Raw genomic sequence first — 27,393 nt, forward strand, 5'->3', positions numbered from 1 at the left:
ATTTCAGACTTCCTCCATCTGTCCGTGGATGCTGGAAACTGGTTTTGTGAAAGATTCTCTTATACCTGTCTGAATCCAGGATTTAAATTTTATGGAATGTTTTCTCACTCATCTTTCACCTTCGTCCTTCTTTTCTCAAATACGAAATTTCAGATAAATCAGAAGATTTTTGGCACTCCTGTTTCTGCTTTATAATGTGTGATGAAAATAGGTGATCACAACAATGGGAGGGCTTTTTGTTTCCTGGAAATGTCAGAATGTTTTGCTTCAGAAATAGGATGGATGTCTCGGAATAGCAAAAGGCAGAAAAAGCTTGGGAAATGTTTGACTCTCTGTGTAGGGCAGGAGCGGAGCTCTAAGTGCTGCAGGTAAAGGAGCTGGGATCCAAACCTACTTCTGTTTTCATCTCAAGTGTGGGACTACAGGTCTGCAAGTGTGAGCCAGCAGTGTGAGTGTAGCTGCTAGGGCTAACCTCTCCACCTTCAAAAATGCACTCTTGGCCTTACAAAATAGATTTGTTAATATAACATCATTTTCCTTTTGTTCAAACTGAAATAAACAGCAATCTGAAGCCAGGTTCCTTACTCACAAACTCATTTGCTTTTCTTCTTCAAATTTTCTGTATGTGAAACCCTTGGATCCAGTCCTGGCACATGCTCAGGTTGAATATGAGGATATCAGCCACTGTCAGTGTTTTGTTTCTTCAGTCCAGCCACAGCTCTGCTGGTATTACTAGAGCTGTGTGATGGAATACTCAGTATTTTGCTCTGAGGTAAATAGCTTCTGGCCATGCAGTAGGAATATTTGATCAATTTGGGGAGAACATGGTCTCACCCCTGTGCCTAGAGTATAAACTAATTTCATTTACTCGAATGCCCTGCTGTTCACTGGCAGTTTAACCAGAGAACTGGGCACACCATCACTGCTGAGTGGAGATCTGCCCATATTCATTAGGGTGTTAAATATCCACTCTCTGGTGATGAGCTTGGCTGAGCCTTGTCTCTAGTGAGGGACACAGCGGCTTCAGGACATACAGCCCAGCTGGGGCCCCATGAGAGGGCAGCACGTGATAGATGGAAGAAGCTTGAACAATATGTATTGCGTTGATACACAAGGCGTGCCCCAGAACACCCCTGCTGCCTTGAATATGGCACTTTTGGCAGTGCAGGAGTTGGATTTCTTAGATCTTTGAGAGCTGAGAGCTCTCCTGGGCAGTTTTCACCTTGCCAGGGCTGGCTGCTTGTGATGTTTTCGTCAGTGTGAATTTGACTTGTTACCTGCTGCAAGCTCATTTCTTTATCAGCCTATAGGTAAACTGCAATACAGAGGTCCTTCCTGCCTAGTAATATGGCTGTAAGCTCACAGCTCTGTCTGGCAGTGGGAAATGACACTCAGTGCAGTGTTTGCACTGGAAATTCTTTCACAAGGATTATGGTAGCAGTTGTTGCTGGGGAGAGCCTGTGAGCCAGATGCTGAGTGTTGAAGCTTCCACAACTGCTCTCAAAACTTAAGTTATTGATGCTAATTCTTTAAAACAGAGTTCATGAAAAAAGATTTCTGTGTGAGTTTCCCCTTGCATTTTCAGGTTACTTACATTTGGCCAAGTAAACTGCAAGGGATGATAAACGAGACACCACCACCCCCAAAGCCTATACCTAGAGTTCTAAATTCATGTTTGAATTCACGTTTTTGGGTGGGATGGAGGTTTAGTAAAGCTACGTTTTGCCAGAACAAAAACCACAAAGCACAGTTGTAGTTACAAAGCAAATTGTAAGTGCACAAATGGGAAGACATTGGCCCCAAACTGTGTTTCATTTCTAGAAAATGCCTGCTGGCCAAGCCCTGGGAGATTTCCTGTTGCTGGTGGCAGAGGTAAATCTGTTGCCCTTTTCATAGTCAGCAACTAGAAGCAACAAATTCAGAGGAGCTAAAAGTGCGAGGCAAGGGAAAGGGAAGCTGAAATGCTGACTGACATCAGGGCAAGTTATTTTTCAACAACGATGGCAGCGTGTTTGTATCCAGTCATACTATTACTGAAAGGTGCACAGGCAGTAAGTATCGCATCTAGCACATACCACACAGGATTAGAATTCAGTTCCAGTTCATTTTCTGGGTAGCCAGCTGAGAATTTCAAGAGTGGGATGTAGTTTTAATTATGCTTATTTTTACAGGATTCCAAAATTCTGCCAAATCTCTTTTCTTATACTGAAGAATGTTCAGAGAAGAGTGGTTCTCTCCCACAGACTGTTCCAGCATATTAAAATGGCAAAGTCTGGCTTCTATCCTTAGAAGCCGTTCAAGTCAGTCTCACATTGTTCTCACAAGTGCTGTTGTTTGGCCAGCTGGAAGGCTACCATATCCTGTTGAATGCTACGTGTTGAGAGTAAAAGCAAAGAACAGCAAAGAAATAGGGTAGCTGTCACAGATATCAGGTTAATTCTGCCTTCATTTGCAAATTTAAATCAGTTATGTTAAATGCATAATAGAACCTGGATTAAAAATGTAGTGCATGTATATTCTATTGCATTTAACCAGTTTCAGGTGCCATTTTGCTTGTCCATAAAAATGTCTCTTTCCCCACAAGTGAGCTCCACATTTATGTCCAGGCTTTTGAGAATTTGCTTGTTTGCTTCAGTGCAAAAACTATCACATGGATTTGAATTCTTGTTAGCACTGGGCGTCCAGCACATCCAAGAAAGGAAGAGTTGGATCTGTTTCTTCTTAGCATCAACAGATTTGTTTATGAAATGCCAACCTGTTACTCCTGTGGAAATCAGCAGAAAGCTTTCAGGATGACACAGGTTGTTGCTTGGACGTAACTGGTCCTGCCAAGCCCTGTTGATGATACATAGGAGGGAAGGAAGGAAGGAACCTCGCTAGATTCTCAGGGTGTATTTAGGTGATGAACAAACATCCGGCTCCCAATGCATCTGTGTGACTGGAAGAAATGACTGCCAGAAAACTGTCCTTAACTGCTTTTCACCCTCTGAAACCTGCTGGTGTAGATATCTGTGGTCACGTTCCCTGCCCTGCTTTCACTTGTGTTGAGCTCGGGTAGTTTAAAGAGGCTGGTTGGTAGGCATTTGCCGTGTTGTCTCATTTTCCCTGAGGAGAAAAAGGTCTGATCCCTTGGATAGAGAAGAGTGATGTGTAGGGTGGTGACCCATGTCCTCACACCATTGCGGTTGTTCCTTGGTTGGAGTTTACCTCCCCCCAGTCCTCCCCTGCATCCGGGAGGAGTGGCCTGTGGTGCCACAGGTAGCTGTGAAAGCTGAATGCCTCGGGTAGGGGTTTAAACCCTGCCACTTTCGCCCCTGGGGAAGCAGCTCTTTATTGTTCATTGAGTACATTTGATGGGGAGTTTTGCTAGATAAAAACCAGAGCTCCAGGAGCATTGTGTTTACCAGCAACATCTCTAAATTAGATTTACTGTTATTGCATGTGCCAGTCCTGGCAAATCAAATTATTTGGTGTGTTTCTTTTTACAGCTCAAGGATAAATCTCACTTCTAGCATAAGCAAGTGTAATTTCACTGAAGTAAAGGCAGTTGCACTTCTGTCTGAATTTTTGGATTTGTCTGTAAATCTTTGCTGCCTTTTAAAGAGACTTGCTTTCACTGTTGCAATCAGAGTCATGCTGTGAAAGCTTTGTACTGGTTTTGGAAAACTGGGAGGGGAAGACTCCCTGAGCGCTTCAGCTTTCCCCAAAAGATTGCTTCTGTCACAGCAGATTAATCTTGGAAGTTTACAGGCTAGAAACACAGCGCCTAGCAGCGGAGATTTGTTAAAGGAGGGGGAGGAGGAGAGGGGCCTCTTCCACAGGTCAGGGTGCCGGGAGCGGGCAAATCGTAAAAGCCATGGGAAGGGAGGAGAAGACACACCCCTGATGGAGCAGTGCCTTCCAGGGAGAAAGCAGCACCCCCTGTCTCACAGCTGGAGCCGGCAAACAGAAGCGTGCACAGTCCGTGAGGAGAGTGGGAGCTGACATGATGTGCTTCAACTCAATGCAAAATGAATGAGCTGCTGTTCTCGGGGGCTTTTCCACCCCCGTCGTTGAAGTGCAACTACACGGCTGCATCAAGTGTACTTTGCATCATCTGGTGCCTAGTTACATGCTAACGGAGACGGGGGTTAGACAGAGCATTGAGTTGGGTGCTTGTGTATGACGTGCTTGGCATTGAATTCGTGTTTGCTGCAACAGAAAAGGTAAGAAACTTGAAAAAGTGACAAAAGAAAACCATCAGCCTCCCACCCCAGACATCAGTCTCATGTTAGGAATAGCCTTTGTATCGAACTGTATTTTCAAAGCTATGGTTCATTAGTCTAACGCTTCTGTGTGGATGCCTGCAAGGCAAATTACAGCTCCTAGTGTGACAAAGGCAAGTCGGATTTCTTTTCTCCAAAGCTGACACTTAACAACCTTCAGGAGAGCACTGTAATGGAAATGCTGGACTGTGTGCTGAGCGGTGAGTATGTGATGCCTGATGCTGTTTTCCCTCTCATTTATCCCTTCTGATGTTGCTCATTTGAGCAGTAAGATAACTAATGGATCCTGATGATTAATGGGTTTGGGGGACTATGTTCAGCACAGAATTACATGTTCTTAAACAGGCTGTGGTTACTGGTTGCATATTGACCAGCATGATTCTACAGAGGATGATCATAATTTTGTTTTTACTGATAATGCTGTATTAATGGAATAAAAGATGCTGTAGTTAAGAATAGTAGAAACATCATTTAGTGAAGAGAAGAAACCCTGTATTTCTCCCCATATGTACAGCACCTGTATAGTTATTTATGTGTAATTCCCAGCTAACTTCTAGCTAGCCAAGTCTGGGCTTTCTTCTTTCAGCTCATAATTGACCATAGAGATTGTGCAGTTTGAAATCATTGCAGAGCTCCAAAAAAAGTAAATAGGTTTAAAGACAGAAGTATTGCACGGGGTGGGGGGGGGGGGGGGGCGGATATACATGCGTTAAAAATATACTTAGTTGAAGTGAAATAGTGGCTCTTTTGACAGATGAGGAAACTTCATGGTTTAAATGTAATATATTGCCTTGAGATCTCTGTGCTTGCTTAATCCTATCCTTATTCATAAAGTATTTGCAGCAGGAGAAATGTCATTGTTTTGTTAATTGATATATAGCTTCGAATTCTCATTACTCTGCATGCAGGGAGGAGGGAAGAGTGACATTCATCTTTGTCTTTAAACTCAGCATCTTCACTCGTAGGTTTCTCTCATGTTAGGGAACCTCATTGCTCTCCCTGCTCTGTGCAGAAATTTTTCTTTCTGAAAGGACAGCAAACATTGCTGAGTCTTGATCTCTATCAGGGAAATACATGAAGTGTTTAATCTCTTAAAACTATGGCCTTAATTAGGTCTTTGTAGCTGTTGCCTTGCAATTAATGTAGTTATAACAACTTGTGAGTGAGGAAAAGGATATTGTTTAGTCCTGGAGCATTTCTTAGTAAAAATCGGGTTATTTGTTTTCATAAGGAGTTAGAGGAGGGGAAAGGGAGCGGGGGTTCATTATGCAGTACCAGGTAGATTTGTTTATTTTTTTTTAAGTCCTGGTTAGTTTTCCCTTCTTCAGCAGGGGGTGCATATGAGTAAATAACCCTATCTATAAAGATATTTTAAACACTAATCAGTTAGAATACAGATGAGGATCAAACTGTGTGAACTGGTATTTTAGGTAATTAAGGAGTTGCTATAGTCTGTTGGGCAAGGTTTTGTGGTTTGCTGTTTGGAGTTAGCTGCATTTTGTGGCGTGAGGTAAAACTCTGTTGGTGGGGACAAAATTCTGTTCTAATCGATATTAGAGTGCTAGTATTGATTCAGCTGCTCCGTATAGCTTTAATTTGTGTTAGAGTGCAGACTTTGCTCCAGTGTAGTTTGAGGTAGGCTGAGATAAGCTTATTCTCTGGGTGAAGTTAATCCGGGTCAAAACCTGACATTTAACAGTTCTAAGTGAGAGAATATAAAGTCAGTAAGATGCATTCAGTTTAATTTCCCACTATTAGAAAATAACCAGCATGTACCTGGTTTGGTATCTGCCAAAGAAAGCAAGATCCTCCTTTTTTTGTTGTTGCTGTTGTATTTTGATGTGATATTTAACCTTCTCTGTATGTTTTAAAAAGTTTCCAAATTGGAAATATCTTTATGGCTGAATTTAATAGTTCTTAAAATAAAAAATATCAATCGTAACCAACTGATCCATCTAAAATGGTGGGCTAGTGATCTGGGGAAAGGTGGCCTGCTGTTCAAAGTTCTTTCCATGCTTCCAGAAATGTGCTTGTTTTCCCTAACAAGCCAAATATGACATTTCGTGAGGAGAGGAGGCCTGCAGAGGGTTATAAAGGATGGCCTTAGCTTACTTCAGGAACAGAGGTGCCTGGGGTGACCATGTCCCTCAAGGAGCTGTAACTGCACCCACTCTTTCGTCTCGGATCTTCAGTCTTCATTCAGTGTGTGCAGATAGGAGAAACCCTGAAGAAATGGTGACCTGAAGTTGCTTATTTACGGAGAGGACTTGAGGAATAACAAGGAACAAGCTTGCCTGTCAGATACCACTGTGATGTCTAGCACCCAGACTGTCAAGGGGACTTACTGATTCAGAGGCTCTGGTCTCAAGAACACAATTCAGTCTTTCAAAAATTGGGATTCATATGATGTGTCAGGCTGCCTCATGTTTTAGTTAAAAAGTAGAATCTGAGTAGGTTATAGTAGTCTTCATAATATATGATAAGCAACAGAAGGCTAGATCAAGCCATCAATTTTTAAACAGAAATCTTTTTGCTACCAGTGGAGAATTGCTTAAAAATTGATGGCACAATCTGGTCCACAGTGAACAGGGGACTTCTGCAGAAAGCCTTAGTTGTACTATTACTCAGTCTTCATCCTGGTGGTAGCAGGGCCCCAGAACCCAAGGCTAGTCGGCTGGAATAGTCTGGTATTTGCTGGAAGACAGAAGGCTTAAAGACTGTTTTTAAAAAAAGGTAAAAGTTAAAAAGCTACAAACCCCTTAGAAAAATTCCAAATCACAGCTGTTTTCCTTTCAGGGAAAGCAACTATATGTCTCTAATGGCATACTTAAGTGAAGGACACAATAATTCACTAAGCAACAGAGAGGCTTCCAAATGCACAGAAATGAAGGTTGTTTCCTTTATTTGTTAATTTTGTGTTGTTGAGGTGTAAATACATTTTACATAAACATTTGCTGCATTAAGTGCTACTAGACTTCATAATTGCAAATTAGAAAACCAGAGTAGGGCCTCTTCTGTGCCTCAGAGGGTATGCTTGGGCAAGTACTTCTAACTGTAAATAAAGACAAAAGGTTTGTGACATGCATCATTATTCTCAATCAAGTAAAACCTATTTTACTCCACTAAAACTCTGCAGTAATTGAAAGCAAAGACATTTCAGTTGGTTATTATCTCTTAGGAGGAGAGGTGGTCGGGGCTGCTGCTGTATGGTCCCATGTGAACATGCTGCTGATGAGTATGGTCCCATGTGAACATGTTTGAAGACCATGGAGGTAGGAGGGCAGTCCTCTGTACTTGCTCAGGGTGTAGGTGACACATGGCAGCCTGATTTTCTCTGATCTGCTCAAAAAAGACAACTGGGGAGGTTGCAGTCAGACTCCAGGGGAAGCTGCAGGAATGAAGAGGCATGAAGTGTTAACCTCTTCAACCTGTTAGCTGCGTGCTCAGTCACAAAAATGGGTGGCCTGTAGACTTAAGTTAACTCTGCCAGGTACAAGGGAGTAAACTCCTAACGCTCTCCCAGGCTCATGTGCAGAGCAGTGCCCCACTAAAACAGTAGCTGAGCATGGGAGCGTCACCTTGACCTTTAACTGTCTTATTGGAGATGCCAACAAGAACAAAACCTGTTGGGTTTGTTGGTGTGGTTTGCTCTCTGTCACACTGTAGTCTTACAATTGCCCTTGTTGAAGTCGAAGACACAACAGTAGCCACCCTGGAGTGTTTGGAGCCCAGGACATCTGTCCTGGTCACAGGGATGGGTGGCCACTGGGAGACTTGAGAAGCTGGGGCTCTCAGGCATGTCATTTTGTCCCTGCCAGCTTCCCTCTGCCCAACGCTGAGAGGGGCCCGTAGCTGGTCCTCTGCGTAAGCGTCTCCAGCTGCACAGCTCATCTCCGTCCTGTGCATTGAGGCTGCAGTCACAGGTAAAAAGTTGACTTGGGAAGGACTGCAGCAGGCCACATTAGACCAGCCTCCGGCCCAAAGTGGGGCAGGGTTCAGGGCTGGTTTTGGTTGATGTGTTTCAAAACCTCCAAGAGCAGAGATTGCACAGCCGCTTGGAGTATCTCTCTGGGCTTACCCTTCTTGGCAAAGAAACTCAGGTTTGCTCTGTTTTCTGAAGTTCCCATGAGTGAGTGAGAGACACCATTTAGATCCTCATCCCCAGGCTAAACAGGCATATCTCAGTTCCAGGCTAAATAAGCATGGTTCCTGCAGCCTTCGTTGCCCTCAGCTGGGCTCACACTAGTTTGTCACTCTCTCCCATGTACTGGTAGGCCCAAACCTACATGTAGAAATGTAGATATGGCTTCATGAGTGCCATGTGGAAGGTGTTTTTGGGAGGACAGGGGTGTTAGCATTGTGTGCCTAAGCTTATTCAACTCCCAGTGAAATCTCAATTATCCTTCAGCTTGTGGGGTGGGCATTGCATACCAATAAAAATAATAATTCCATCATTCCAATAATAATTCCATCATTCAAAAAAACTTCCATCAGTCACTGATGTACAAAGGTGGGGCTGGAAGGAGAAATTGTCTTATACTCAAGTGCTGCTGCATACTGTGCAGACCTCTGACACAGGATGGTGCCCCATCAGTTACACTACTCCCTGCAACTGTCTGGCATCTGCTGTGTCCGGGGGCCGGGACGACCCTCTGCGGGAGGAGTGTGGAGGTGATCAGGGATGCAGGCACCCTTGGCGATGCTGTAATAGGCTGCCTCCAAAGGTGGATTGAAAACCAAAGGGGGAGGAGACTGTTCACCCCCTTCCCCTCGGGGCTCACTCTGGGACAGGGGCTCCCTTCGCACACCTCTGCAGGCTGGAAGGTCATGGGCTATTTTCCTTGCAGGTCTTGGCCTTTTCCCCTCAGAAATTAATCTCAAATCCTTTGGAGCAGCCCTGACACAATTTTCTAGGTATTACCTTCCCGTGTTATTGGCAGGCTCTGGCTTGACCTCTTTTAACTCGGTCAGCTTGGAAAAGGGTATGTAGAGCACCATACCGAAGCACTTGCACAGCTGCTCTTGCAGCATTTCTGGCACTTGGAGCCGTCAGCAAAATCTGCTGTTTGAACTGCAACTTCCCTTGTCGGCTTTTTAGCCTTGGGGTGATTTTAATTTATTTGTATAAGTTTAAAGGTAAATCAGCCAACCATATCCGTTGGCTACCAGATTGTGAAGTGAATACAGGCAAATAGCCTTTTGTGTGAAAATTATTCATAAATTACAAGCACTCTGTGGGGAGATCCTGGCCTAATTGAGAAGCTGTAATTAACTGGTTAGAAACAGGATGCAGCCCCCCTTGATTCACGTGCATCCCATGGTGTGGGAGCCGCGCTGGTTCCTCGCTGTCTGGCGAAGTCCAGCAACCCAGCTGCTTGTATTTTTCTCTGACCTTCCTGAATTTCCTCCTGTGCTCTTTTCTTTGTCTGTGCTGGCAGCAGCAGTGGTGATTGCTCTGTACAATTGTATCTTGCGTAACAGTAGGGGAATAAACAGATCTCCCTCCGAGTCTGCACCAGCAGGTCATGTTTTGCATCTAACTGTACTGTGTTCAGAATCTACTAGATCTAATACATGTCTTTCCCCTCACCCCCACACCTGCCAGTACATCGTATCTAAATTGCTGGAATATATTTCCAATATAAAGCTTTTTCTGTTTGTCCACTTCATATAAAGCCAGTGATTAATGCATGAAGAAAATTGTGTTCATTTTGCTTCTCATACTACTTAGATTCTACATTGTACTTTCTGGAAAGTAAAAGTGATACTACTTTTCAATTCTGATTGTCAAATTGGCGCTGAAATACAGGGGCAAGGGCCATTTAGGTTTGAAAAACTTCCAGTATTTGCGATACTGGGATCTAATTTTAATCTCCTAATATATAAAATACTAGTAATAAGCATGGTGAAGTACTTGTTGATTCTGGAAAGCCCAGTAGCCGAAGCGAAGGAATGAGTGGAGGTTTGGTTGAGGACATCCATACAGGTCACCACTGGATACTAAAATAGGGAAACTCCCAGTTCCCTGCATGGAAGGAAGTGAAACAAAGCAGCCCGTGTTTCTTCTTTACAATGCAGCTAGCGCTCCCACTGTAGAATTTCTGGGAATGTCCATTACATTTGTTAAATATGGATCTTCTTTCCAAGTTGACTGCTTTTATTGAACAGCCCAGGCTGGAAGAATGAGAAGACCATCTGATCCAACCTTTCATGGGAAAGGGAGCCTAGACGAGTCTGTCTAGCACCCTTTCCAGTCACTTCCTGAAAACCTCCTTTGATGGGGACTCTACCATATCCCTAGAGAGTTTGTTCCAGTGAATTATTGTTTTTCACAGGGAGCCACATGGAGATTAAAAGGGGCAACAGGTACAAGTTGCACCAGGAGAGGTTTCATCTCAAAATAAGAAAGAAATTAGATCTCTAGCTATGTACATATGCATCCATGTATGGCTTACATTTCAGTGTTGGACAGAAGAATCAGCTAACCATATGCAGGTTTAGTTAAAACCTGGCTTAGAAACCCTATATTTATTCCAGACCTACTTACTAAGCCATTTCTTACTAAGGAGCAGATCAATCCCTGTAAGCTTTGCAAGCTTGGTAAAGTGAGATGTCTAATGGGAATTGGATCCCTTCCCTTCAGTGTGCTCTGTCATTAATCCTGCCCTTATTACTTGAGATGAGATGATTTTTCCACACCACTATTTTTTTCTCAGGGTCAGTCACAAACTAGGGTGCTGTATGGGCCCACATTTTTGTGCACAGTGCATGAACCTTGCTCGCGTGCTCACTGGAGGTGAGACCTTCTTAAAAGAGGGGCGTTTTGAGATGCCTGCAGGGGCAGGAAAGCAGGACTAAGATAAATCAGTTCTTTTCTGGAGAATGATTATTAACTCTGTAGAGATACTGTACATTGCATAAAGTGATGTCCTGTTTTTAAGGAGGGCTGGGCAGAAGCAGGCAGCAGCCCACCTCATTCCAGCACTGGTAACCCTTGGTGGTAATGTGATGGGAAACTGTGTGCTTTCCTGTGACGGATCCAGAAGTGCACGTGTACCTGCAAACTCGCATTGCTGGTGTTCCACAATGCCTGGTGTGACCTAGAAAGCAGGCAGCATGAGCTCAGGCAGGGAGCAGGGCAGAGCAACTCGGCAGGAGGGGAGGGGATATTGGTTAAGTTGTGGTTGCAGAAGTGCTTCAGAAATGAAGGTATGTGGTGATTTTATACATCCTGGCTTCAGCTCAGTGCTCGTGTGAAGTTGCTCCCCAGGCTGTCACGTCTTCACAGTACAACTTTCAGAGGAGCCCAGGTGACCCTGGGGCGTGAGCTTTTGGAAAAGGCATTAAACAAAATCACTACAATCTTTCTACTCTTTCAGTTTAAACAATGTAAGGTTTTCACAGCCTGAGGAATTGTTCTGGTTTGTTTCATCTGTGTCTGTTTTAAGGTGTCTGCTTTAAATAATCTCATTTTGGAAGAAGGACAGTCCATGCACTTTTTTGTGTCTGTTTATGCATCCTGCATACCACTTCCCGGACTTGTGTGTGGTATTTTAAGCTTGATTACCTCCCACTGTTGACATGTCTGTGCTGCCACTCTTAAGTTCAGCTGATGCCTGTTGGCTTCATTGCTTGTTTCCAAAAATACAAACTTCAGAGCAACAGGATTCAAGGAAAATAAGTATCTAAAGGAAATAGTGTCAGTATGCTTAGATACACTGTGCTACAAGCAGCGAATGTTAAATGTACAGCACTTTCAGCTGCCCTGTCTCATCCTGTGCTGGAGCTCTGACTGAGTGAGCGCTTTCTAACTTGCTCTTTCTATTTCTTCATGCTTCCCTGGATTCAGAGAGAGGTAAATGATTTTTGTTTTTCCATTTTCATGTTTATCTTTCTGGCATGCATCAAACAATGTTGTATCCGTTTGCTTGTATCGGTGAATAGAAGCTAAACTTCAGAGAGTATCTCTCTGTGTCACCTTGCTATTAACAGTATCGTCAAGTTGATATTGCCTGTTGGGTTTTTTTTGGGGGGGGGGTTTCCAAGTCCCAAACCCTGTAGTACTAGAACAGTTTAAAATTACGCATAGCAGTGGGGTTTTGATATTTGCTTCTGGTGTTTGAGTTTAAAATTTAGATGCTGTTGCTCTCTGCGATCTGAAATGCAAGGAAGTTGTGTTAAAATACTGAATTCCCACCTTTTACTTAAAAAATGAAAAAAAAACCCATTAAACTGGTAGTGATCTGAGGCGGGGGGGGGGGGGGGGGCGTTGGGGGAGGGGAATTTTTTGGTGGCGTTTGGTTTGTTGGGCTGGGTTTTTTTCTCACCCAACCCCCCGCCCCGGGAGGGAATTTCAGAGCCAAGTTTAGCAAGAGTTGGAAATGTCAATGTTTATTTCCTATTTTTGGTATTTGTTTCAGATCCGGCTGGGTTGGTTGCTTGTCTTTTGAGTTAGAAGAAAAGTTGTCCCCAGTATGTTTGGTTTGTTTAGATGTACAAAGGGATTGTTTGGGATTCTCTACAATGCTTCCCGTTTCATGGGAGTGCAGACAGTAAGGCATTGTAGTCAGGTGCTTTGCAGCACAAGGGCTGCAGCCACTCCAAAGGCTCTTGCTGATAGAATTGCATCCCACAGATGAGATTCAGGGTTTGTTTGCTCTTCTGAATTGCAGGGGCTTGAAAGTGGTACTGGGCAGAAGGAATGTGGTTTAGAGATGTGGACCTTTCCTCACGTTTGCTTTCTGGAATATAATGAGAACCGTTTCTAGGCTTCACAGGGTTTTAATCAATTCTTTAGGCAGTGTTGGCCTAGGGAAATGTTTGAACTTTCTAGATTATGGCTTTGCAATCTAATGTAGATTTCAAGCATGTGGGAAGCAATGATCCTCTCAGACTAACACTAGCAAAAGTGTGCTGCAAGCAGATTTGTGGGTGGTGTCTTTGCACAGTTGCTGTGTTCTCCATCTGAATAATAAAGAACAAAGGAGAACTAGCAAGTATTGCTTATAAACCAGATCACATTGCAGAGATTAACTGTTCTAGTCTAGTCTGTCTTCAGTTAAATCTGTAATAGTGCTTTGAGCATCTCAACTTGATGTATTTGTTTATTAAATCTTCAAATATTCCCTATAAACCAAGGCCCACATCTTCCAGTTAGATCTGGAAGATTGAAGCATTGTTAAAAATCCCTGAAGTACTTCCTTGTCAAAATTAAATTTCTAGGATTTGCTGCAAAGAGCTGTTCAGGTGTTCACAGGAATAATAACACGCTCCCTCACTTACAGGAAACTCAGCACTCATCAAAAATGCTAGACTGGCCAACCTGAGGAGCTAAACTACCACCACTTTGTGATGCTGCAAAGGAGAAGCAGCAACTACTTGAGAACCTACCTTATTTGTGTGCCTTTTCTTTGAAAACTTGCACAGGGTAGGAAGCAGCCTCCTGGCTGTGCACATTTCATAAATGTTGTGAAACATTGAAAACAAAAGCAATCACTGTGGAAAATTTGTAGCAATAGTCAGTGGCCAGTGGTTTTCACAGGATCTGCCCCAGAAGTTGTCTTCCTCTGAGTCCTTTTACTAAACAAGCTGAGGTCTAAGCTGCTGCTTGACTTTCCAGTTTGTCATGTCTGTTGGTGAGCAGCAGTTAAGCCCCATCTGACCCCTAAGCACCAGCTGGATGTGGCACACTGTTAGCTGGGACCCCTCGTGCTGCAGAAGCACAGTCCCCATGGAAGTCTTGGTGGTGACCATGGCACATGTGATGGCTTTAAACTGACAGAGGGGAGATTTAGATTAGATATAAGGAAGTTCTTCCCTGTGAGGGTGGTGAGGCACTGGCAAGTGCCCAGAGAAGCTGTGGCTGCCCCATCCCTGGCAGTGTTCAAGGACAGGTTGGACAGGGCTTTGAGCAACCGGGTCCAGTGGAAGGTGTCCCTGGCAGGGCGTTGGAACTGGATGATCTTTAAGGTCCCTTCCAACCCAAACCAGCCTGTGAATTCGTAATATGCTGTCCTCCTTGAGCTGACAGTAGTACTTGCAGCCGTATGATTGTGAGCTGAGGCTGGGAATGAGGACCAGCATGGAACATAAACCTTAATACAATCTGTACTGTTGTCATTATGTTAATATGTCACAATGTCATTACATCACTATGCCTCCAGCTCATGGATCTGGAGAGCTTAGATACTGAATTGTGCTTTGACATGATTCCACCTACATCAATCATAGAATCATAGAATCATAGAATGGTTAGGATTGGAAAGGACCTCAAGATCATCTAGTTCTAACTCCGCTGCCATAGGCAGGGACACTTCACACTAAACCATCCCACCCAAGGCTCTGTCCAGCCTGGCCTTGAGCACCATCAGGGATGGAGCATTCACAGCTTCCTTGGGCAGCCCATTCCAGTGCCTCACCACCCTAACAGTAAAGAACTTCTTCCTTATATCCAATCTAAACTTCCCCTGTTTAAGTTTTAACCCGTTACCCCTTGTCCTGTCACTACAGTCCCTGATGACGAGTCCCTCCCCAGCATCCCTATAGGCCCCCTTCAGGTACTGGAAGGCTGCTGTGAGGTCTCCACGCAGCCTTCTCTTCTCCTGGCTAAACAGCCCCAACTTCCTCAGCCTGTCTTCATACGGGAGGTGCTCCAGTCCCCTGATCATCCTCGTGGCCCTCCTCTGGACTTGTTCCAGCAGTTCCATGTCCTTTTTATGTTGAGGACATCAGAACTGCACACAATACTCCAGGTGAGGTCTCATAAGAGCAACGTAGAGGGGCAGGATCACTTGCCATCAATCTGTGGTCCTTTACAGGGCTGGAATATAGCCCTTGACTGTAGAAAGGGGAATTACTTGTGGCATTTCAAAACCATCTTTCTGGCTAATGGGAGGCAGTGGTAGCAAGGCTGACAGGAGTCCTGTCCCCTCCCCACAAGAGGAGGTGCTGGGCAACGTTGAAACACACACAGGAAGCGCATCTGGGAAATGGCTTCTGCAGCTGCACAAGGATCAGGCTGCTAGAAGGAAATTGGAGTGGAAGTCGTGCAAATACTTTCAGGCTTGGAAGTGCTGGGCTCTGAAGGGCTGCACTGGGTATCAGACCTATCAGCTCTGTAAGGGTTTTAACACATTCTGGAAGCACAAAGCACTGTGGCAGTGATAAAACATCAAAGAAAAACTGTCAGACTGTGTGTGTTTCAAGGCTGCCAGATTAAAGCCTCTGAGTATTGCACAAAGTAGCCATAGCTCCTCCTTGAGAGTTAGCAAATGACGTTATCGAGGAATGAAGCAAACAGCCTTTCAGTAGGGGATAATTTGCCCTACAAACTTTCTGCATGAATTAGAAAAACAAGCTATGCTGTGTCAGTGCCAGACCATTTAAGGAGAGTTTCATAAATGCTGTAAGGAAGCCCATTTTCAAGTTGTGTGGGAGCTGAAAAAAGAAGTCTCCCAAAAGTCTGTGCTTGGAAAGGCATTTTAACTGCATAGGTCAGAAATTAATGACCAGGGTAATGTAGTGGTGGCCAGGTCTGCCATTCTGCGTTGTAGCTGGGGAGCAGCCAGAGAGCCAGGAGCAATGTTGGGTGGAGTGCTTAGAGTGAAGAAGAATTGCAAGGCTTTTGTGTGTTTTTAGGATTGCCAGCAACTGTCAGAAATGGAGGGAGAAGTAATTCTCTCCCACATCTCTCCCTACTCTAATCACGGAGGAGGAGTACGTGTGATTAAATGCACCGTAACTACCTGGGAGAAATGGGAAGGAGACTCGTGGGACTAGTTATTTTTCTTCCTCCTCCTGCAGGATTTGATTCCAGAGTAGTTGGTATAGTCACTTGGAGAAGGGGCTGTGGGTTTCCTTTGGAGGTTATGGAAGAGAAGCCGCGTTTTCATTCAGTTCCATTCTGGTATCTGGCGGGTGAAATGAAAGGTGAAAGGTCCTCACAGTAAATTCTCTACAGATCAGTTTTGCAGCTTGTGTGCATGCTGCCTGTTTCATCTCATTCTGGTTTCTTACCTTTGGGGTTTTCTCCCTAAATTCACAAACTCCTTAATGTGACCCTAATAAAAAAAAAAAAAAGTGAACTGAACAAAGTGCCAGCTAGAAATCATTCCTCTTTCTCCTAGGTGAAAGAGCAGGCTTGATTAAAAAAATTAAGTGTCAATCCAGAAGGTGTGTAATTTCTGTCATACGTATTACTGCAGGGCTTCTTGCACCTCATCTTCTCTGCTGGTTGTGATACAAGCATATTTGTGTGTCACGGAAAAAGCCCCATCAGAGCGTGGTCTTGGTGGTGTTAGATGTATCTGTTTTTCTCCTTATGTGTCTCCTCTCACTTTCTCCTCCTCTGCTGGTGAATGGCAGCCTCCTGCCAGGTGCCTTCTGACCCCACTCTGCTGTTGCGATGGCTGCTCTCACAAATCCCTGGTCAGCTCTTTGGGAAGCCTGAAGGTTATAGGCTCAGGAAATGGTTCCCCACAGCCCAGCAGTGTGTGCTTTGTGACCCCGCAGTCACAGGAGTCTGTACACCAGTACGTGGAAATCAACAGTCATCTTCTGTAGGCTGTTCTGGATGAATTTCAATCAATTTTAAGCCAAGGCCAGGCAATACCATTTTCTGGTTCAAGGATTCTTGTTACAATTTGTAATACGTAAATCTGTAAAGCAATTTACATTTTCCTGCCTATTTTAATACGGTTGTTTTGAATAGCAGCAATTTGTGATTGATAAGAGTAAAAAAATTATTTCAGACTTCAAGGGTAGGGCCTTGGGGTTTTGTTAACCAAAAAAAACCCCAAACCAGTCACAGTTCTACACTCCTTTGAAGAAACAAGTTTACAGTGAGAAGGTAATGGAGACTGTGCTGCTCTTTCAGGCTGTGCTTAAGCCTCCCTAGGACTTCATCCTGAAAGAGGCAAATGGCAATGGCTGGTACTCGAACAGGACAGCATTAACATAAATTGTGTTTAATGTCATTCTGTTCACCCAAGGCTGAGCAGCTAAACGATGCTTAGCCAGGTGTTAAATAGGTACGGCTATCTAAGGTTTAGTCAATTACTGTAGACATTGCCGACTGAGGAGGGAAAACGAGCAAATAAAAATGAAATTCCTTTCTCCTTAGCGCCTTACATTGTCCTTGCAATTCTCTACATTGCTTTATAAATGCCTGTCTCTGGTCCTGTACTCTTTCAAAATACAGAGATCTCTACTGAATTTTTACCTGTTGAACGGAACCAGAGTTACCCACTTGTCCAGCAAAATAATTCTTTTCCTTATTTTTCTGGTTTTCCAGCTCTTTTCCAGAGTACTGATTTATATCCAGTTCCTGTAACTGGAAAGGTGATTTAATAATAACTAAAAAAACCCAACAACCTGCTGTGCAGTACTTCTCTATAATCCTGTATCAACAGAAGTGGTGTTATAAAGTTCTAAGAATATACAGCTTTTCTTCTTCAACAAAGTATCATTGATCAGTATCACTGTTTGTGCGCTGTCAGGTGGTTTGTGTGCTCATTTTGATTGATGGTTTGAATACAGCTGGTGCTGGTGGGGTTATGTATGATGCAGTACCACAGGTTTTGAAGAGCTCAGATTTCCAACTCTGTCTTGGCAGATTTACAGATGCAGGCCCTATCGTCTAAAGGTTTATGTATATTCACGATCCATGCATGTAATTAGCTGATTTACTTTTTCAAGCTGTTCAGTTACTTACAACATGAAACACTGGTGCGCGAGTCTGAAGCACCACCACACTTTTCCTAGCTTTCAGTAGTTGAAACTGATGTACTAGCTGGTGTTTCATGTTCTCCTGTAATTGTGCCGTGCTGCCTTGTTTATGAATGCATACCATTACAAGCAGAAATACTTACAGAAGCTGCAGTGCCAAGTGCTGGAGAGGCTGACTTCGTGTTACGTGCACCGCGGCAGTACTGAGGCAGCACTTGCTGAGCACAGGCATGGGCCAGGTGCCCCTGGTAGCACCTTCCCGGCACTCTCCACCCCCCTCGCAGGAAGGAAGTGGTGTTTTTGGCACTTCTTCAAGGTGATTCAGCACAAGTGGAATTTCACAGGAGAAAAACGAGACATCTCGTGCATTACTGGGGGCTTCCCAGGCCACACACCCAGAGACTTGCTGCAAGCAGTAGAGTTATCAATGTTTCTTAAAGAAGAACCCCCCGGTATCCAGCTGGGGATGAAGGCACTGAGAGCAGCCCTGCAGAGGAGGACTTGAGGGTACTGGTGTATACCTCTCACACTAATGGATGAAAAGCTGGGCATGACCTGTCAGTGGGCTCTCAACAGCCCAAAAAGCCAACCCTATCCTGGGCTGCATTGAAAGGAATGTGATCAGCAGGTCAAGGAAGGTGATCCTGCTGCTCTGTTCTGCTCTCGTGACATCCCACTTGCACTACTGTGTTCAGTTCTGGGGCCCCCAACACAAGAGGGACATGGACCTGTTTGAGCGAGTCCAGAGGAGGCCATGAATGTGCTCAGAAGGATAGAGCACCTCTCCTAAGAGGAAAGGCTGAGAGAGCTGGCCTTGTTCAGCCTGGAGAAGAGAAGGCTCCAGGAAGACCTTAGAGCAGCCTCCCAGTACCTCAAGGGGCTTATAAGAAAGATGGGGACACATTTTTTAGTAGGACCTGTTGTGAAAGGACAAGGGGTAATGGTTTTAAACTAAAGGAGGGTAGATTCAGACTAGGTATAAGGAAGGAATTTGTACCGTGAGGGTGGTGGAGTGCTGGAACAGGTTGCACACAGAAGTTGTGGATGCCCCATCCCTGGACATTTAAGGTTACGTTGGACAAGGCTCTGAGCAACCTGATTTAGTGCAAGATGTTCTTGCGCAGTGCAGAGGGCTTGCACTAGGTGATCTTTAAAGGTCCCTTCCCACCCAAACCATTAAAATAAATAGTTATGCAGCAGTCTGTGGAGGAGAGCATTAGGTGGCCTATAGGGCTGCTAACAGCTCTGTCAGAAAATCAATGCATTGCATTTTGACTAAAAATAACATCTTTGTGGGCAGTATCTGCCCCTTGACAGTGAGCAAGTTTTTCTTGCATGTAAAGGAGAAGGGAGAAGTTTTGATGAAGCTGTGGTACCAAACCCGTGTCTGTTAAATGAACTGTGTTTTCATACTGCAGTTAAAATATTTGTAAGCGAAGGCATTTAGACTCCAAAATGTGAAGTCTGAAACTTAGAGCATTTCAAAGGTGGCAGCTAAACCCAAACACAGAAAACGGAACTCCTGCATGCTTAGGATGTCTGGAAATCCCTCACTTACAGCTCTCAAACCAGGCAAGGTCTCTTCAGAGCTCAGGATATTGTATGTGGAACTTTCATGAGCCTGGCATTTCCAAAAACCTGCTTTCGGGTCTTTCAGGAGCACCCGCACTATTGAAAGTGTACTTCAAAAGGCAGAGATCGCAAAGGTTTTTTATGTGGTTCTTGGTTTCGCTTTTTTCCCCATAGGTGCTAGTTTTCCGTAGACCATAGCTGAGCCGTGCCCCCTTCCCTTAGTCTTATTACTAGAATCTAGATGGGAGTTTGCAATTTGCTTTTGAAACATTAAGCTAGGAGAAACCCTTTATAAAGGCTTGGCACATGCACAGATGAGCCAAAAAGCATCATCTTTTTTCCAGGAGCAAGATTCCAGCTGGAACTCAGCATTTCTTGGAATTCCAGTGCAGAAACAGGGCACAACATGCCAAAAGGCTCTTGCAGATTGTGGCTGGGGTGCTTGGGGTGTGTTTCGTTGTGTTTCTGCATGGTTCTGTCATGTGGAATTGTTTCCAAATCTCAGCTCCTGATAGTTTTGTGGGTGTATTTTAAAGTATTATTCACCAGGCTATTATTCACCAGTATTATTCACCAGGTTGCAAGCAGTTAAACAGAGGAACAACCTGTACCTGCCACTGAGCAGCCTGGGCTGCAGGCAGCTGCCCTTTTCATTACAAGGCTCATTAATGACAAAACCCTAGCAGCTGAATGAGGTACAAGGTACTGAACTGCAGGACAATGTTCATATCTCATACAGAGCTGGAAGTCAGTCTACCCGTCTGCCACAGTCTCTGGTTCTCCCTGGATAACTTCAATAGAAAATTCTTTGATTCATTGGGCATCTATGATGAACAAAGAAATTGGCAATCCATGCTACATTAAACCCTGCTCGGGGTATTTACAGACTTTAGTATAAACTGAAGTATTCCTGTATATAAAACCTGTTGTTTAGGAATATCCATCCTATCTGCTCACCAGTTAGAATGTTGCTGCTGATTATTTATGCACGAAGAGAAAAGGCACTGAAAGGAGACTTCAGGTATAAAGGGCTGTTGGGAGCTCCATTCTCTCTTCTCTGGTCTAATTCTAGTTTGCTACTCAGCATAGCTCTCTGCTACATGTGCAAAGTCCCAAAGATATCTGGAGAGAGCAGAAAGGTCTTAAAGTAGGACTGGGCTATGGTTGCTCAGAGGCCTTGAAGAAGCAGAGGTTCAAGGCCAGGGAGCAGAGTCTGGATAGCAAGAATGGCAACCAGGCAAAGCCAGGCTTATTCCTGACTTTGTATGTACCGGTTGCGCTTTGTCAGAAGAGCTCCAATTCTTAAATAGCCTGGGACCAAATAAACATAATCCTGGCACTTCCGCTGCTCATGCTAGAAAGCTGTGCTGTGCTGTGGTGACCAGCCAGTGCAGGGCAAAAATCTCTTTTATAGGGCAGCTTTACTTAACTGTGGAAAAAATAAGGTCAGAAATTTGGGCCAATTAGTGTGAGCAGAGCTCAGCAGGTTCACGTTTCCCTTACGCAACCACATCTCTAATTAACTATCTGCATATTTTAAACACTTTATGTAGTCCTTTGAAATACTTGTATGCTGTTTCTCAGGGGTTTTAGCATTTAAGAGCTGCATGAGTTTTCTGGCTTAATTTGTAATTCTCTTCTCCACTTAATCTTCAATAAAATATCTGAGTGATTTTTCACCGTGTATTTCCAATTGCAGTTGGAATTACGGGTTGGCAGTTGCACAGGTTGGGAAACTGTAATGAGCTCTGTCACGATATAAGCTAAGCATCAAACTTCAGATACGTGTTTCATGGGTATGCAGCTTATTACATTCGTGAGTCGCTTTGTCAAAAGCGTGTGTTTTATTCTTTGACAGCCTACTGTTAAATGAAAGTAGGACTTGCTGTTTTGAAGATACTACTGATCCTAATTTGTTTTTCTTGTTTCTAATATGTCTGTTTATTTTGCTTACACAGAGACTTTGCTTATGTGGCAAGAGACAAAGACACAAGGATTCTGAAATGTCATGTGTTTCGATGTGACACACCAGCAAAAGCCATCGCCACAAGTTTACATGAAATCTGCTCCAAGGCAAGTGGATTTAAAGTCATATGCATTCCTCTGTTTAGAGGTCGCTGAGCCTAAATTAATCAGCAGTTGTACACATTGTTAGTTTAGTTTACATCAATGGCAACACGAAACAGTATAGAGAATTTTTAAAGGGAAGGACACGAATGGGTGGAATAATGGGGAGGGGTCAGTGCTGAGATTTGAGAAGCATGAGAGGTGCTTTTGAGTTGACGTATGTATAGAGAATGAAGGTTTTCTTGAATAATAAAGAAGCTATGGACTGAAAATGGAAAAGGAACACACAGCTTCAGTTAATAGTAAATGGTGATGTTAAACTCTGTAAATAAATCAGGCCTTGTTTGAATGCTGTTATTCAGTGGTATTGTCCTGCACGACAGACAGGAAAACAGTTGCGAACATAGCATGTTCACTTAAAAAAGGGGGAGAGGGGAGAAGAGTGGGTTAAAGCTACTCTAGTTACAAATAGTAAAGTATCTTTATTCCTGCTTGTGGTAGTGTTGTCTGTAATGCTGGAGAGGACCGTTCTCTTCAGTCATTTTTATCTTAGAGATTGGCCACTATTTGCTGGTTATTAATTTTGATCTTCTTGCATGATCAGTTCATGAGAGTCCTCTGCACGGTCATTTCATGCAGCTGTAGCAAGGCAGCATGTCCTTTACAGCAGGCAAATCTGATTGAAACGCTTTATAGAGAGGCAGTTAAACCAATCTACTTTAACCTCTTTTTTTTTACTCGTTTTTTGAGCTGTGGTGGATTTGTGGCTGCATTCCTGTTTTTAAAACAAACTATGCTGCTCATTTTGGTTTCCCTGAAAACATGTCAGTGTGCATTCCAGAAGTAGGCTGTGGGGATGAATAACCTTATCAGTTATCCCGGTGTGACTTGTTCCTCCTCGTGAGTCACGGCTCTTTTTAAAAAGCTCATTAGGAAACCTTTGGGGTTTAACGTTCTGCGCATTTACTGTATGCCTGTCATTTGCTTTTTAAGTTTTGACTTCATGGTAGTGAATGGAATCAGTGATGTAGGAACTTGATGATTTTAAGGTCCTTTCCAACCCTAACTATTCTATGATTCTATGTCAAATTCCCCTTTGTAGCCAGTTGTATTGTGTAAATGTTTTTGCAGTGCTGCAGCCGTGGCTATTGAACTTGCAATGCTTCATGAGAACAACGTGAGCATTTACTCTGTGCATTCCTGTAACATCCTGGGCAGCAGAGTTGTGCCTGAGGCAGAAGGTGGTCCAACAGCTGTGCAGAGCCTGTCAGGTTTGCACAGGCTTGGGTGTCTGAGGGGATGCAGGTGTCAGGACAAAGGTGGCTGCTCACGTTGGCCAAGGAGCTGCAGGCTGTGCCTGGTGAAGGTTAATACCAGGGGCTGCAGCAGTGATTGGCTGGAGAAGCCTAGACCTGTTATGTCCATCCTTTTTCTCCTACAGCTTTCAATTTTCACACGTTTCCAGCAATGGAAAAACATGCTTCACAGGCCATCTCACAGCTGCTTTTACCCAGTTAAGGTCAACACCAAGTAGATGCTGTGGTAGCTATACACAGGGGTGTTGAAAGGGGAGTAGAGTTGTCACATATATGTAACTATGACATGAAAATCCTGGCATTAATTTTGGATTAGAGAGTAAGTAAGCATTTAAAACCATAACTAAAGTAACACAGATAAAACAGGATAGTGTTGTTAAGTAGAGTGTGTTCCTTCATAATTCAGCAGTAGATATAATCCTGATTCAGGGAAGCACTTGGCATGTGCTAACTGACACACTGGTCCTCTTGGCTCAGTCAGGGCTCTTTCCTAAGCTGGTGTGCGTCGTTTTTCATCTGTCCCTGAAACAGAAAATACATCCAAAATATGAAACCTAAAAGATAAATTCCCCCTCCCCCCCCCCCCTTTTTTTTACTAGGAGCATCTTCAGACCAAGTGACATCTGCTGGAGCACCAGTTATCTTTCTAGTTAATTACAGTTAGCAGTCATAGCATAAAGAAGCACATAGCAATGCTTCATATATGAGCTTTGGAGAACCTCTGTTAGCCTCTGTGGGTCCCTTCTTAAACATGTATCTGTGGGCAATAATCATCCAAAGTGGTTATTTTGAAGTGTTTCATTGGTGTGTTTTTTCTTTTTTGCTAATATTCTACATTTTGGGGGAAGAAGAGGTTGTATTCGCATGGGATTTTTAATTGCAAAAGAAAACACAAAAATGGAGGAAGAAATTATACAGAGCATCAGATCAGAGAGGAACATGAATAATGAACACTCTTCCCGTGTGTTAAATATTTATATTTCTTGCTATATTGCTCCTCATTGCAATTTTGCTGTTGATAAAAATGGCTGGAGGTTTTTTTTCCTTCTCCATCGGTCTTTCATCTAGGCTTGGACGCCGCTTACATTCTTACTGCAGTTAAGGAATGGTGAATAAACTGGAGGAAAATTAAAGTTGTTATTTAAAAAGAATAACCTGTTCAGTCATGTAGCTACTGACCTCACATTTCCCAAACTAAGGTTGAAATAGGAGTAAATTTATCCTTGTAGCTGCTACTGAACTGTGCTAAAAAGTAATAAATGCTGTATTATCACTGTCACCTTCAGATTATGGCCGAACGGAAGAATGCTAAAGCTATGGCTTGTGGTTCATTGCAAGGGGGGACAAATATCAACCTTGATGTTCCTCTGCAAGGTATTGTGTGTTACAGCTCGCATCCTCGGGGTGGTCCTGGGTTAGATGTGTTTAGTTTCTGATGCTGCTTTTGACCAAAATGGAGCATGTTGGGTGTAGAAGTCTGGAGTGTAATCCTGTCTTTTAATTACGGCATCTGACTGTAACCTCTTATGTTGATATTAAGCATTTTTATTATCTGTGTCAGCAGGGATGGAGTCCTGCTCAGTTGTGTCAACTTGTACGTTGCCTCTTTTCAAATACAGATGTGGCAAATGCAGCCTTAGTTGTTTGTGGCTACTTGCACATATTGTCCTTTTCAAATGCAAATACCCCTGACTTGAGACTGCACAAATTGGCCAAATCTTTCTTAAAAACACAGTATGCTCCAGTTAAGCACTCCTAGGTTTCAGCATCTATTTTAGCAGTTTCCAAGGCAAGGGGTGCAAGTGGGTTATCATCCAACTTGAGGGTTTTTTGCACACTCTACTGCATGGCCGAAGAAAGTTCCTTTTGCAAGCCTTTATTAGTCATTGCTTAATAGTTGCTATTTTGAAAGTATTCCAGGAGAACAAACACACTTTGTGTTAGCTTTGCAGGAAATTACATGCTTCTGGATCCACCAGTTTATACTGAATTATCTTACTCCTAAGCCATACATCAGCTTGTGTAACTGTCTGCTCAGACAGTACTATTGACTACTCGAGGACTGTGTTTAACGTAGTAACAAGGATGGCATTTAAAACACGTTCCAGATTTTACATAGTGATGCAGTGAATCTTAAGTCTGTTTGTCTCAGAGGTGCATTCACCTATATTTTCTGGTTTTTAATATGCCAGCAATATAACATGACCTTGTTCTTAGCGTAGGTCAAGAATTAGGTGGTGCAAAGTTATCCATGATTCCTTTAGAAATTATTGACCATTGTTCTTGTCAGAAGTAAAAAATAGTTTCAATCAATACGATATCTTCAGAGCACAATTACTGGGTAAACTGTTTCACGTTATTGATGAAATAGAAGTGGTTTTCCCTGCTGTGAATGCTGATTAACAGAAATTGATTTTTGTTCCCATGCAGTAGATTTCCCAACACCAAAGACAGAACTGGTACAGAAGTTCCACGTCCAGTACCTGGGCATGCTGCCTGTAGCTAAACCTGTGGGTAGGTGACACTTGAGTGAATTCCAAAGTACCTCGCTTATTACTTAGTAACTCCAGTGGCTGGACTCTGGCTAACCAAGTGTAAATACCTGGTTTCGAAGGGTAGCAACTCTTGTGTTTCAGCCATACAGGTCACATTCAGAGCCTCATTTGAACATGTATTTTGCAGCCAGAGTGTTTTGGGAGTTGCAAAGGCAGAGTTCCTTTCTACTGCTTTCTCTGCTACTAATGAGAAGGGCCTTAGAGAACTGGAACTCCACAGCAGCTAAACATGATGCTGCCCTGTTTCTAACTAAGCCAGGGGCACCTGTTTTGTTCTTGCAGATTAAGAAAACCAACTTCACAACCCTTCTCTCCATTATCAAACTAAGATTAGTAAGGAGTCTAAAACAATGTTTTCTGTATTACTATGAAAATAAAAATGTTGTTGCTTACTTACGTATTTATTTTTAACTATTGCATTTTCTTCTCTTCTAGGAATGGATACTCTGAACAGTGCCATTGAAAGTCTAATGACTTCCTCTAGCAAAGAAGATTGGATGCCAGTTACTATGAATGTTGCTGATGCTACTGTCACAGTCATCAATGAAAGAGTAAGGCAGACTGGCTTGTTCAAAACTCATTTAACATAATAATATGAGTGTTGAAAACCAGGAACACAGGAACACTAGTACAGGGAGTTAATTTATGCTAGAATTTATTTGCTTATTTTGCATTTTATTTCTTTCCAGAACCTGCAGAGGCTCTTACTGCTTTGATCAGCTTCAGCTTGGTTTGCCATTCCAAGCATGTTCTCAGAAATAAATTATTATAAGTATTCATTAGATACTTAAATTCAGTGTAATGCTTTCTAGGACTTTTGAGCCTAAAATGCTGAAGGTTAAGCCCTAAGTAAGCAATCCTAAATTCTAAACTGTATTTACCTTATTCTTGGTATGGGAGCCAAGAGGATTATTAAAATCTGTGTTTCACATCACTGTCCTTTGTAGAGCATTTTCCATTGAGATTAATACAATGACACTTCCAAAGAATGCCTTTTATTTATGTCTGTTGACGTGGTACTAAACCAACACCTCTGTAACACAGCAGTGATAGGGGGGCATCTTTTGGAGTCATGGTAGCCATGTTGGTTTGTTTCTTTACAAAACAAGCAGTTTTTAAAGTGCACAGTGCACTCAGTGCTAACGCTCAAAGCCTTGGTCCTCCGGTAGTGGGAGATCCAGCCTAGGCCTGGGCACACTGGCTGTATACAGATAGATAAAGAGGAGTGTTCCCCCCCTGTTTAATCAACATAAGGCTGACAGTAAAGTGCACAGAATATCGAATAGCCATGATGAATCATTTTATTCACACCCAGAATGAAGAGGAGATCATGGTGGAGTGTCGTGTGCGGTTCCTGTCCTTCATGGGGGTAGGCAAGGACATTCACACATTTGCCTTCATTATGGATACAGGAAACCAGCATTTTGAGTGCCACGTATTCTGGTGTGAACCAAACGCAGGCAATGTGTCAGAAGCTGTTCAGGCTGCTTGTATGGTAAGTGACCTGCCGCAAGGCACCTCAGAGGACTTAGATTTTTCATTGGCTCCATAAATCATCAGCTTTCCAAATTTGCAGTTATATTGATTTCAAGACAGAGAAAGAACAGATAAAAATAGGATTTGGGATTCTGATATATTTAATCAGTTAAAACTCAAACATTTTTAAGTTTGAAGTGTCACTTTAGTGAACAATGCTCCTTTAATCATCTTCCCTCCTAACCTCTGCAACTTCTGTGTAAGTTAGAAATCTTCTCTTTCAGTACACAAGTTATCTAACGCTGGAAAAACATTTTACTTGTAGCTGTGTTACACGGTCTAGCGACAGTGTAGTGAAAATAATCCTTGTTCAAGAACAGCTGAACTCAGAAAACTCTTTTTTGAGGGCTGTTTGTA

The 27,393-nt window shown here is 43.2% G+C and overlaps 1 protein-coding gene across 17 annotated transcripts in view; it reads left to right on the forward strand.

Moving 5' to 3' along the window:
• APBB2 (amyloid beta precursor protein binding family B member 2) overlaps positions 1-27,393 on the forward strand; it is a 196,075-nt gene that overhangs the window by 164,294 nt on the left and 4,388 nt on the right. For 16 of the 17 annotated variants that reach the window (XM_065698327.1, XM_065698349.1, XM_065698311.1 and 13 more), the window contains 5 exons: positions 21,521-21,635; positions 24,232-24,319; positions 25,376-25,459; positions 25,936-26,051; positions 26,816-26,995. In XM_065698327.1, the coding sequence (XP_065554399.1) occupies positions 21,521-21,635; positions 24,232-24,319; positions 25,376-25,459; positions 25,936-26,051; positions 26,816-26,995 (583 nt within the window). Of the gene's footprint in view, positions 1-11,899; positions 12,121-21,520; positions 21,636-24,231; positions 24,320-25,375; positions 25,460-25,935; positions 26,052-26,815; positions 26,996-27,393 lie in introns of those variants that run through there. The other variant, XM_065698440.1, reaches the window with a different exon arrangement.

This window comes from Lathamus discolor, chromosome 1 (assembly GCF_037157495.1).
Source record: "Lathamus discolor isolate bLatDis1 chromosome 1, bLatDis1.hap1, whole genome shotgun sequence".
Taxonomy (NCBI): Eukaryota; Metazoa; Chordata; class Aves; order Psittaciformes; family Psittacidae; genus Lathamus; species Lathamus discolor.